At 36.7% G+C, this 12,045-nt stretch overlaps 2 protein-coding genes across 2 annotated transcripts in view; both read left to right on the forward strand.

The window, feature by feature from the left end:
• The window catches only part of srebf2 (sterol regulatory element binding transcription factor 2), a 33,305-nt gene extending 29,232 nt beyond the window's left edge, over positions 1-4,073 (forward strand). Inside the window, exons 19-20 of the mRNA XM_036567014.1 lie at positions 723-828; positions 1,183-4,073. Of these exons, the coding sequence (XP_036422907.1) occupies positions 723-828; positions 1,183-1,388 (312 nt within the window). The 3' untranslated portion in view covers positions 1,389-4,073. The remainder of the gene's footprint in view (positions 1-722; positions 829-1,182) is intronic.
• A 2,368-nt stretch (positions 4,074-6,441) lies between these two features.
• nol12 (nucleolar protein 12) lies at positions 6,442-8,919 on the forward strand. The gene is made up of 6 exons (XM_036567016.1): positions 6,442-6,613; positions 6,742-6,847; positions 6,941-6,989; positions 7,301-7,443; positions 7,889-7,977; positions 8,233-8,919. Exons 1-6 carry the CDS (start codon positions 6,507-6,509, stop codon positions 8,432-8,434), a joined length of 696 nt encoding a protein of 231 aa, XP_036422909.1. The 5' UTR covers positions 6,442-6,506; the 3' UTR covers positions 8,435-8,919.
• Positions 8,920-12,045: the final 3,126 nt, after the last annotated feature.

Below are 12,045 nucleotides of genomic sequence, written 5' to 3' on the forward strand. Positions count from 1 at the left end.
GTGTGTGTGTGTGTGTGTGTGTGTGCACTACGCCTGTTTAACATTAATAACACTTCTTTGTTTTGATTTTATGTTTCTATTCTACTTTATGTAATTGTTTTGTTAAAGATTTTTATTTTATTGTTTTTTCACTCCTAAGAATTTTGTCTTTATAATTTCATTTTGATGTTCCTTTTGCTTTATTTATGTAAACCGCACTGAATTGCCTTTGTGTATGAAATGTGCTGCATAAATACACTTACCCTGCCTTGTCTATTTATGTGTAATACTGAAGCATTCAGTAAATAAATAAAGTTTTGCCACTATGGCACCATAACAACTTCTGGCAGTAATATCTTATCACAGTGGTAAGTGGAACACTATGGTATTGAAAGTTTGCCATTATTATTTGATTATTTTTCTCTTTATTGTTTCAGTTGTCTTACTTTACATGTAGGGTTATGTTTAGGTTTTCATAGCAGTATTCTATTGTGCTTGTTTTGGTCATATAAAAAGCAGTAATATTGAGTAAAAGTGGACTTGTTGTCACTTGTTGTAAAAGTGGAATTGATGTCATATTTCCCAAAATATGTCTATATGTAGGTCCCAACATGAAAATATTTGGGAGCCCCTCCTATAGAGCTTGTATCGTATATAACTTAGGGAGTTCTACCTTTGTGTATCTAAAATCTCTCTCTCTCTCTCTCTCTCTCTCTCTCTCTCTCTCTCTCTCTCTCTCTCAGGTGTTTTTGCATGAGACTACAGTTAGGTTAATGGCAGGAGCAAGTCCAACTCGCACACACCAGCTACTGGAGCACAGCCTGCGTCGAAGAACACACACTTATACAGGTATATGTATTTTCTTTTATGTGTGTGTGTGTATGATGTTGTATAAACAATTTTTTTGTTTTGATTTATACCAAGCCATAAAATGGCAAACATGTATCTTTGTATCTTTTGATTTTAGTAGTTAAACACACCTTGACCCAATAAATTTCATGCACCAAATATCAATAATTTAAAAATAGCAACTTGAAGTTTGCAGTTTTAATTACAGTCATCACCAACTATAATGCTGTCAAACGCTTGTGGACACTTGGCTTGTCAAATTTTATTTTTGTATGTATTTATTACTAATAGTATCACATATTACAAACCGTATCACACATTTCCCTGTGCTGCTGTTTCCTTTCATGCCTGTAGAAGGCGTATGTGTTGCGGGTGAGCGTGAGAGAGCACATGCCATCCTGCTGGCCTTCAGCCATCTGCCTGTACCCCTGCTGACCCCTCCTGGACACCGTGCCCGTATGCTTGCAGAGGCCAAACGCACACTGGAGAGAGCAGGGGACCGCCGTACACTCACAGACTGCCAGCATATACTGCTGAGAGGGACCACCATCACCTCATAAACACATACACATACTGCACATAGTGGGATCAATCCATGTAAAAGTCACTGAGAACCTCTCAACTGACCCTCTCTGATTTGCTTTTGATGCTAGATGCCTGGAATTTTAAGAGATTGTTTAGTTGAAGGTGCATTTAAAATTATTTTATGGTAGACTTTGGACTTTGGCAATTATTCCTTCTATGATTTTAATTTTTAATAGCTCATCAGTCAGAAACCTGTATTACATTACAAGGCTAAAACCATTTTTTAAAAGAGTGTTGAGATATTAAAGGGGTAATAAATACCAGTTATAGAAAGATGTTTTGTTCAAAAGCACACAAAAATAATACTGCATTTCTCTATCTTCGCCTTAAAACAAGGAATAATCTCTCAAATTTCTGACCTTTTTCTGGACCACTTAGATACAAGCATCGCTTTAAAAAGCCTGTGCGATAAGGCAGTGTAATTGGATTGACAAGTAAGCTGATGACGATGATTCAAAGGCAGAAATTGCCATGTTGGTAAAGAGAACTCAACTAGGATGGCTAATTTTAAACAGCTTTATAAATAATTTTAAATAATATGTACACGTAATGTTTTATTGTAAATAAAAATACAGTATATTTTATGGGGCATTAATAAGACGTACTTCCCAGTTTCTACTGGAGGTTTCTAAAAGTGCGAAATACTATCTGAGGAAAATTACTAGCATTTTCTGTACAGTGTCCTGTACAGTGTCTGCTAAAATGAAGAAACACCAAATTTTTTGTATGTGTAGTACATGGACATGGCACTGGGGCTCACTGCTCACATTCTGCAGTGTGAAAATTCTCCAACAGGGAAAGTTATTAGCAAGCTAGTGGCTGATGTGTGCTTCCAGAGAAAAAATATTCATGAACCCAGTGATACACTTGATCATCCTGATTTTTCAACAAGAAAGTATTGCACTAAATGTTTTAGACATCGTCCAGGCCTAGTGTATACTGCTCACAATAACATTGATTTCTAAAAATATTAAGCAAATCTGAGGTGGTCAATAAGAGAGTTTATGAAATCAGATTACTGCACTTCACCGCTGTACACACACACAGCTGCTGGGTTGGCATACACATAGTAAGCTTATGTACTCAGGCTTGAGGCCTTACTGATAGGAATTTCCTCTTGATGCAGACACACACAAACAACTAACCAACACAGAGACTCACACTCAAACACACATATAAGAGGAATTTAGGCTGATGAGGTTTGATTAGAATTAAAACCTCATCACAGCCCAGTGTGTCTCTATCTACCTCACACACACACACACACACACACACACACACACACACACACACTGCACAGTGCTTTAACATCCCTCACATTCACCCACCCTCCCATTCTACACATTGTGCATGAAGTGGAACCTGCAACCACACACACACACACACACACACACACACACACACAGCAGGAACCCTTATGTACAGTACTGTGCAAATACCACCTTTCATTTATTTAATTTTCAGTCAAAACAGCCATTAAGTACAAGTTTTTGCTTCAAATCTAAAAGAAATCTACAGATGTTTCTTCCATCCTTCCACTGTGAGAATACAGCTCAACATGGTGGGTTTGAAAGGACATGTAGCTGTCAAGAAGCCATTACAGAGAATTTTAGTATCATGCAAACATTTTAATCATCTACATTTGGAATTTCAATATATGTTTATTACTTTTTTTCCTGGCACTGAAAATGATTAACTTGTACTTAATGGCTGTTTTGACTGGAAATGAAATAATTGAAGGTGGTCTCTGAATTTTGCACAGTAGTGTGCAATTATTATATAATTATATACATTGTAGACATTGTACAACACAACACCTATTTCTGAAACATGAGCTTATAGAATCTATTATTTATTCAGAATGATAACACCCACATTCACTCAATTACACACACACACATCAGATTGTATATAAACTGTACATAGCATTGTAGAGACCAAAGTCTTAAATAAAGCTTAGTGGAATCACTTCACCAGTACATGAGCGAGAGAGAGACTGAGGTAGAATTGGGGTAATAGATAGTGTACAGCTAGAAAATGGTCTGTCACAGATTTTAATTCTTTTTTTTACCATGCTTTCTCCAAGATGGTTTTTTTTTTTTATTTGGTGGTTTTGCCTGTCAGAGCTGCGTGTGTGTGTCTGGGAATTTAATGAGCTGTTTATTTGTCACAAAAACTTTGTTCATTTATTTGTTCTTGTATATTTTTTCCCTCATCTTTTTCGACCAGTAACTTTTCCTGGCATTTTTTACAGTTCTGGTTGTCAGTTTGTCCTGCTTGCTGACACAAAAAATATCAGTTAAGAATTTTGGGCTATTCAATATTTTTTTGTTTTTCTTCAGTAAAACGCTGCCTGTGTGTGTGTTTACGAGGAGGTTGACGTGATTTTATAGGTAATTTCTATTTCTTGTGGATTTGAATGCTCACAACTAAAACTGTAGCTAAAGGTTTATCTAGACTGTTTGCATTTCGATAGTGGAGCTTTGTGTGTGTGTGCGCGTGTGTGTGTTTTAAAGCCCTATAATGGACTGATCTGACTGGGTGGAATTTCTGCTGAATCGTGTTACAAATGGCTCCTCTTACACGCTTCCCTTTAAATGTGTTTGCTTTTTCCTGTTTATTTTGTTTTGTAATAAAACAGCAGATGGCATTCAACAACACACCTGAGTTTGTGCCTGCTTTACACACAATCTGAACTGTTGTGCCATTTAAGGGGGAACAGGAAAATTTTAACAAGCAGCTGACATAAAATGAAGCTGACTTAAGACTTCTCTGTTAAAAATACTGGAACATCCGGTTTGCCGTTTACCGCAAACGTGAACGCAGCATTGGCCCAATTTAATCTGTTCTTTGTGGTCAAGACCCCACAAGACACTCACAGAGCATGTATTATTTGGATGTTGGATTATTCTCAGCACTGCATTGACACTGACGTGGTAGTGTAGTGCTCACACACTAGAGGCGCACGCAGCGTCAGAAATGCAGCCCCCCAGCGTATTTCAGTTAGGACGGTGGGTTAGCGCTGTCTAACTACAAACATACCTGTATGGAGAGAAAAAATGCTCCTCTGAACGCAAAAAAGTTCATTTCATTTCAACTATTACTGGAACGATTCTGAGGTGGAGGCACGTTAACCTATAGAAACGTGGATGGGTGGCCCTTGCAGAAGAAGAATGAAAATCCAAGAAGGAGAGGCTTACCAGTAGCAACACCAGAGAACTTGCATTACTACTCTGTAATGTGCACAGAATAGCATACAACATTATAACACCGCTGTTATATTTGTAAATGCTTTGGAACTCGAGTTACAGAAGTGTAAAGCGGCTCCTCATGTACATCCAAGAAGTCAGTGAGCGCGAACAGTTAATGAGCTGTTCCGCTCGCCAACCAATCAGCACTTAGTAACAGTAACGCTAGCATTGCACTGCCCAAAACCCGTTTGCTGTAGAACAAGGAAATATATATGTGAGTTTTCTTTGATTTTTTGTTAGTGAAATACAGCCTTCTACTTTCTAAAATCAGAGGAAAGGTCTGGGCAAGTGATGAGAATAGGAAGTGGCCAGGCTCCTCATAAACTAGCTCTGGAAACTCTGGCTGTACTCTGCTTGGCTCTGTATGGCGTTTCAGTCACTACATGCAAGGGTGTATTCCTGCCTTAGCATATTTGTATTTCCATACATTTACATAAAAGTGTAATTAAGATCAAAATAGTTTTTTAATTTGTTTATTTTTGCTTTGATATTTACACATAAAGCCTTAGATATCATTACAATATGAAAATTCTAGCTGTTGTAGGCTTACTTAACTTTGTTGTATGAAATAGCCTGTCGCCCACTTACCAAGACACTGTAATACACCAATAAATTGGCCATTATATGCATCTGAAGCAGTATCTCTCCAGCCATAGGTTAGGTTATTATAAAGCATTATTGCCATAGGTATAAATATCACAGATAAAGTACACAACATGCTATACACCTGTACAACTGTGTACCTGCAATACACTGAAAAAAAATCTATAAACAATGGTTTAAAAAATCAGCATTAGGTCTACCAAACAAAACCAATAATTGTGAAAGTAGATTTTCTCAATGATGCTAAAAATTATAATCTAAAACTAGCTAAAAACTATAGTCATTTAATTTCTTAGAAATACAGCCTTTACAATTTTTATCATTCAACAGTTTTACCAGCTCAACTAGTTACTCTCCCATACAGTATTTTACCGTAATAATAACAGTGACCACATTCAACCACATTCTATTTAAATGAACAACGTTAGTGTTAAAATACAGTGTATGTGTGGTTTGTTTACATGTATTTAACCTTTTTTAAAAATGGTATTGATCATGAAATTTTACAATACACTGACATTATTTTTTTATTTGTTTGTTTGCTTGTTTATACAGTGTTTAGTTACCCTGTACTCTGGTTGTTGTGCGGCGTGTTGGAGTCTGATACCTACTGAGCTCAGCTTTGTCGACCCCTGGTGGCCGAATCAGTGACCGAATCAGGCTCCCATTTTCTGCACATTTTATTGAATTATAGCGTTTGTTTGTTTTGTGAAACTCAAAAAAGACGTCAGTCTCATTTCCTATTTAATTCACAATAAAATATGCCAGCAACTGTCGAATTTAAAAAGTCTTTGTTAAAAGAGAAATGCATCTGAAAACAGTAGAAAAGACAAGCTATTATTATTATTATTATTATTATTATTAGTAGTAGTAGTAGTAGTAGTAGTAGTAGTAGCAGTAGGAGTAGATTGTAGTGTGTAACTATTAACTAACAATATGTAAATAATTAACTAATTACTATCAAGTAAATCTTTCTGAAAATATTCAGAATCGGTTTTTGCTTTAATATTTGTATTTTTAAGTTAAATATGTAGTTTCGATAGTTTATAAGACATAACTATTAAGTTTCTAATTAAATTGTCTTCAGTTAACGATCTAATTTACTACTTTACTTGGTTTATTATTACGGATATTTGAAGTGGGAACGTAGTGTTAGAGTGCTATGAGTCTTACGGGCCACATTGAATGATGCACACTTGAATAGATTTTCACGTGTTGAGGAAAACTGAGTGAAGAAAAATGAAGAAAAATAAAACAAAGGGGATGAAAACAGGGTTTAAAGCCAAACCTGGAGTCAAAAGGAGAGAATATAAACGTGTTGTCGTGTTCGACGACAAGGAGCGCCAGTAAGTTCGAAGAGAGAGTGAGGACGGAAAGAGAGAAACGAAGTGAACGTTAGCTCCGGAAGATCACTGTTGCACCATTTAATGGGAACCCAAAATTCGAATTCTTTCTGTGTTTCATTATTTTTCAGAGATTTTCTCACCGGATTCCACAAAAGGAAGATGGAAAGGAGGAAGACGGCGATAGAGGAGATGAAGAACAAACTGAAGGAGGAGCAGAAAATAGTTCGAGAAGAGGTGAGAGATGTAGAGCTGATAAAGAGACACTCGTATTGTTGATGGAGAAACTGTACCTGAACATAAATGTAAACACGGTGTTACTGTTTACAGAGACACAAAGAATATCTGAGAATGCTGAAGGAGAGGAGAGAGGCTTTAGGTATGTTAAAGTCTGTATGCACGAGGGCTCGATAAGGGTTGTGTAGGTGAGAGGGTTCTAGGAGCTCTGGGTTCTTGATCAAGTTTGTTTATGGGGGAGTTCTTTATAAGAGGTTTGTGTGTGTGGAGGGGGCTGTAAGGTTTGTGTGGGGGTTTATTGGTAAGATTTATGTGGGAGTTCTGTTATTTATTTATTTATTTTTTGGTGAGGGGGGGGTTCTTACTAAAGTTTGTGTCTTTTTACTTTTTCGAAGCATTTGAAGTTAACTTAAACACTACCTGTCTGTATCTACAATACGTAATGTTGTTCAGAGGAGGCTGATGAACTAGAGGACGCAATCAAAGCTACCACCGAGAGTGTGCAGTATGATCACCCGAATCACACAGTTACCGTGACAACCATCAGTGACCTCGACCTGACCGGTACTCGGTTACTGGAGCCTTTGACTTCTCAGGTAAAGCAGCAGGTTGTAAGTGTGATATTTCAGTGAAAAAAAATCTTTCCCTTGTTTAAATATATAGTCAATCAGCCACGACTTGTTTGGTGTCTGAAGACTTGTTTGGTGTCTGAAGTGTGCTTGGTTAGTTTTTCACTGGAGGTTTGAGGCTAATGTAGCTAACACGTGATGGAAGCTTTATACCCACCAAATAGCATGGTGTTAACTGTACGCCAAAATTGTCATGTGTTCACCTCAAACTGCATCATGTTTTTAAATTAAAAAAACAAATTTCAAACACCAAATGTATCTTGGTTAATCAGCTACAGTTATGCTAAGGGGGAAATTGTGGAATTTGGAATTTTTCAAAACATTCTTTCTGTGTCTGAAAGTTACCTGTTTTTATGTATTATCTTAAAATAGATATTTGTAAGTATTGACAACAGTCTGTGCCACCCTACAGGAAGAGAGTGATGATGGAAAAAAATGTGATGAAGAGGAGAAAGTAGCAGCATTACCGAAAAAACCTGGAAATCCCTTGCTTTCTAAAAAGTATTTTCTTCCTTTTTATTTGAGCTACTTTTGAAGTATTATTAGAAATTGAAGAAAGTCTTCTATTGATCTGTCTCATTTCAGTTTATCAGTGCTTCACTGGTATTAATGTCAAGTTACACTACCACCGGAGAAATTATCATGCATGAAATAAAGAAGTATAAAAACAGAACATTAGAAAATAAATTGTTTGGCAAGATTATTCGACTAATTTTCTCTTTTGCTCTGTCTCTGTTTCCATCTCTGTCATTCTAGAATTAAGTCCATTTCATCCTCGCTCCAAGCTTTCACTAAACAGAAGAAGAAGAGGAGGAAAGGTAAACAGGATGTCAGGGGGTCGAGACATCAGGTCGAGAGGAATTCATTGAATGTCATGGGCAACAAGCGCCGACTGGGGCGATCTACGAAGAAGCAGCGGCGCAGACGCACAGGCAGGAAGGGGCAGAGTCAGGACTGAAGGGTTTAAAGCTGTACAAGAGGATGAATAATTACAGATGGATGTGTTCGAGACAATGGCACTTTAAAGGCATTTGAGGTGGAATTTGTTGTGGTGAAGTTTGAGCCTCCACTACAGCAGGGGGTACTCTTTATATTTTTCCACTTAAGTGAGTAAAACTGCAGATTGTAATGGAGGCGTAATGAAGAAGCCCACCCACTCCTGTGTAACACATTGTTGTGTTTCAGCGTTTACAAAGAAGCTGCCTGTGTTCTCAGAAAAATGGACCAACCTCCCCAGCCCAGACGACACTGTTGAATGCATTTGGGATTAATAGCAGAAAATATTTCTATGACTAAACTTTGGAGATGTGGAAAAACATCCCTGCAGATTTGTTTGAAAAACTGAAACTAAGTCATCTGAATGGAAAGAATGGAAGCTGTAATAAAGGCAAATGGTAGACACACTGAACAATGAAATTTTGCTATTAAATTCACTTGTTGAGGCTTCTTTGTCTATCTCTGTTAAATGTTTTCTGCTGTTTCCTGATGTTGAAAAATGAACAAATTGTACTTAATGGCTGGAATTGATTGGAAATTAAATAAAAGTGTTAACCACGACATGCAACAGAAAGGATCTGCAAGAATGGCATTAATTTCTCCCCATGGAGGAAAAAAGTGATGCATAACTTCAGAGGTCTATGAACAAGCAGCTTCTTTGTTTCACTTGTTTCAACTAAACAGTTACAGCTTCTTGACAGTTACACATCTTTTTAGATTCAAAGTGCCGAGATGAGAGCTGACAGTGTAAGAATAGACAGAGGTATCTGGATTTTTGAGACCTGAAGTAAGAGTGGAGCTTGATTTTCTCTACTGCCAACACTTGGTTAAGTTGCTTTGGCAGTAGTAGCCTACAGTTTGAGAAACTAGTGATGTGTAATAGCAGTATACTTTTCATGTTACACTATTTCAGTGTGCAGGAATGTTGGGTTGCTTATAGCGTGAATGTAGCAGTGTTCATATTTTGACAACTTGGAGAGAAAAAAAAAGACATTGGACATAATTTATTGCCTTTGGAACATTTTCATTTATCACAATGCACAATGGTAGTGATCTTTAAAAAATGCCATTTACTTCTAAAGAGAAAGGATGCTTTTTTATATGGGCATGATGCCAGTTCTGTTAGCATAGCACATTACATGGAGCAGAGGCTTTCAGGAGCTCCAACTGTAGTAGCGTAAAGAGGAATTTTATCAGTTTATTTAACCATGGTAGTACAGTCAGGTCTCTCTGTTGTACATTAAATGTAGAACCTGTACTCTCACTCTGATGTGAGCTACAGTCTCAAACTGTTCACCAGCAAGGTGGACCCTCAGGAGAGCATCAGAAATAAATATGTATATATAAAATTTATTTTCTAACCCAGGAGCTCCATTCATTGCTAATGGAAGCCAGTTTCTTTGTTTTCCTTAGTTTTTCTCTTGCTTTATTCTGATTTTCTCAAACTGAATGTGTATGATTAAACATTCCATTTTGTCACTTCAGAAACAATCATAACTCAATCATAACCCGAAACTACCAAGTGTTTCTATAGTGACTCTTTTGGTAGTGACAATTTTAGCTACTTTTGAGCAGAAATATAATACAAAAAAATCATAATATTTTTCATTAAAACACAAGTTTATTGGCAGTTCTTAATGTTACACACTGACACTGATTTTCAGACTTTGGGACACATTTTCAACACAATGGGATCTAATCAATCACAGGGATAGGGATAGGCATGCAGTCTCACTTCCTGCTCTAAAATGCAGGGGTGTGGCTAAAATAAGGCTCTGCCTATTTACTGAAACGGTTAGGATGTTTTTCCTAATTAAATGCATGATATCATATACATCTTTCAGCTTTACTTTAAAAGAAATGAAAAAATCTTTGAAGCATTGGAAAAAATATGTAAATTATGGTTTGGGACAGGCACCTCCCAATAGAAAGTACACTATAAATGATGATTTGTACATATTTAGCTTATTACTCTCTCAGTTAATGTTTTGGGTTTAAACACCTCATAACACTCTCCCTTTTAAAATATTAACATCTGAAAATGCAATTTTTACTGTGGGACCACACTTTGAACTAATATGGTATAATGGTCCATATAAAACAAAATTCTTGTGTCAAAAAGTGTTGACTCCATCACTGTACATCAGCAGACAGGGGAAAACATATTAACCAATAATGTCATGTTCCTCCACCTGTCATGCTCACAGACTCTCTCTAATACTGTGTTTCATATTACAAAAAGAAAATGTTCTTGGATTCATGTTGACTTTTAATGTATTTTGGTTGTTAACCCCTTTACTCTCCTATCTACATAACTTACATATTAGTTTGATAGTAGTTACTAAACGATTAGTGATCAAGATATGAAAACTGAACAATAAGCTTGGTGTACAGTTCAGCTGGGGGGACAAAATGTCCAAAAAATGTTAACTTCCTTGGAGGATTAAAAAAACATTAAGCTTGACTTAGTTATAACACTTAACTCCATTTTTAGTTACAAAAAAATTTGGGGTCTTTTTGTTTGGAAAAAACTGAGTTAACAGTCAATATGACAGTGGCACTTTAATAAAGTGGTTAAAGAATGGATGAACAGCTTGTTGCTGTGGGAGATCGTCTGATCAGTTGATTGATTAATTAATTGGTGTGTGTGCCATCTGCCTGGTGGCTGGTTTGGTTTCTCTTTTGTAAAGTAGCTGACATTTAATCTGTCCCTCAGGCCTCAGAGCCAGCATGTAGAAACACTGAGCAGCAGCCATTGTAGTGGCAGCCAATAGGACGTGTGTGTAAAGATGAGTAACAGTGGGGAAGAGACACGTTGCTGTCTTCCTGCACTCTAAATACACACACACAGCCTGGAGAGAGCTGCAGCAGGTAAGAGTAATGAACAAACTACATTAGTCATTAAAATGACACTTAGCTCATGTATAAAGTTTTGTCTTAATGGCTTATGAATGCTGTAGGACATGAGTATGCTCTGTGTTCAGTCTGATGTATCTGTGTGTAGAGTGTGTGGTGTAACAGAGCTGGTATGTATAATGTTTCACTATTTAGTTTTCACTCTTAAAGCAGCACAAACTCAACTCACTGTCACATCAGCCTGGTAATGAAGGAATGAAGCATTTTAATGTTGAAGTGTAATCAAATTAGGTGTCAGTCCAGTCAGACATTACAATCTCTACTCATATCTCCTAAAACTAGCACAGAAATGCATATAATGCTATTGATTTAGTTTATTTTCTTTGTTTATTGTTATACAGTACACTGTAGATTAGATTGCTAATAGGTAGGGGAGAGCACAGCACAACCTTACATATTACAATAATTTAAAAATTAGAAAATAAAACAAAATATTAAATATGCCATAATTTCTGCACACTTTGTCACATTTTATTATTTTTTCCCCAATGTTACATTCAGCAAATAAACAATAATTGTGCATTAAAATAAGCAGAAGCAAGTTCTCTATATAGACTCCAGTACCCCTGTGACCCAGAAGGATAAGAGGCTTAGACAGTGTGTGCATGTTTGTGAGTACGTATTAACTTATTTTTACTTAGAAAATCAACATTATTT

Source organism: Colossoma macropomum, unplaced genomic scaffold (genome assembly GCF_904425465.1).
Source record: "Colossoma macropomum unplaced genomic scaffold, Colossoma_macropomum, whole genome shotgun sequence".
In the NCBI taxonomy this organism is placed as follows: domain Eukaryota; kingdom Metazoa; phylum Chordata; class Actinopteri; order Characiformes; family Serrasalmidae; genus Colossoma; species Colossoma macropomum.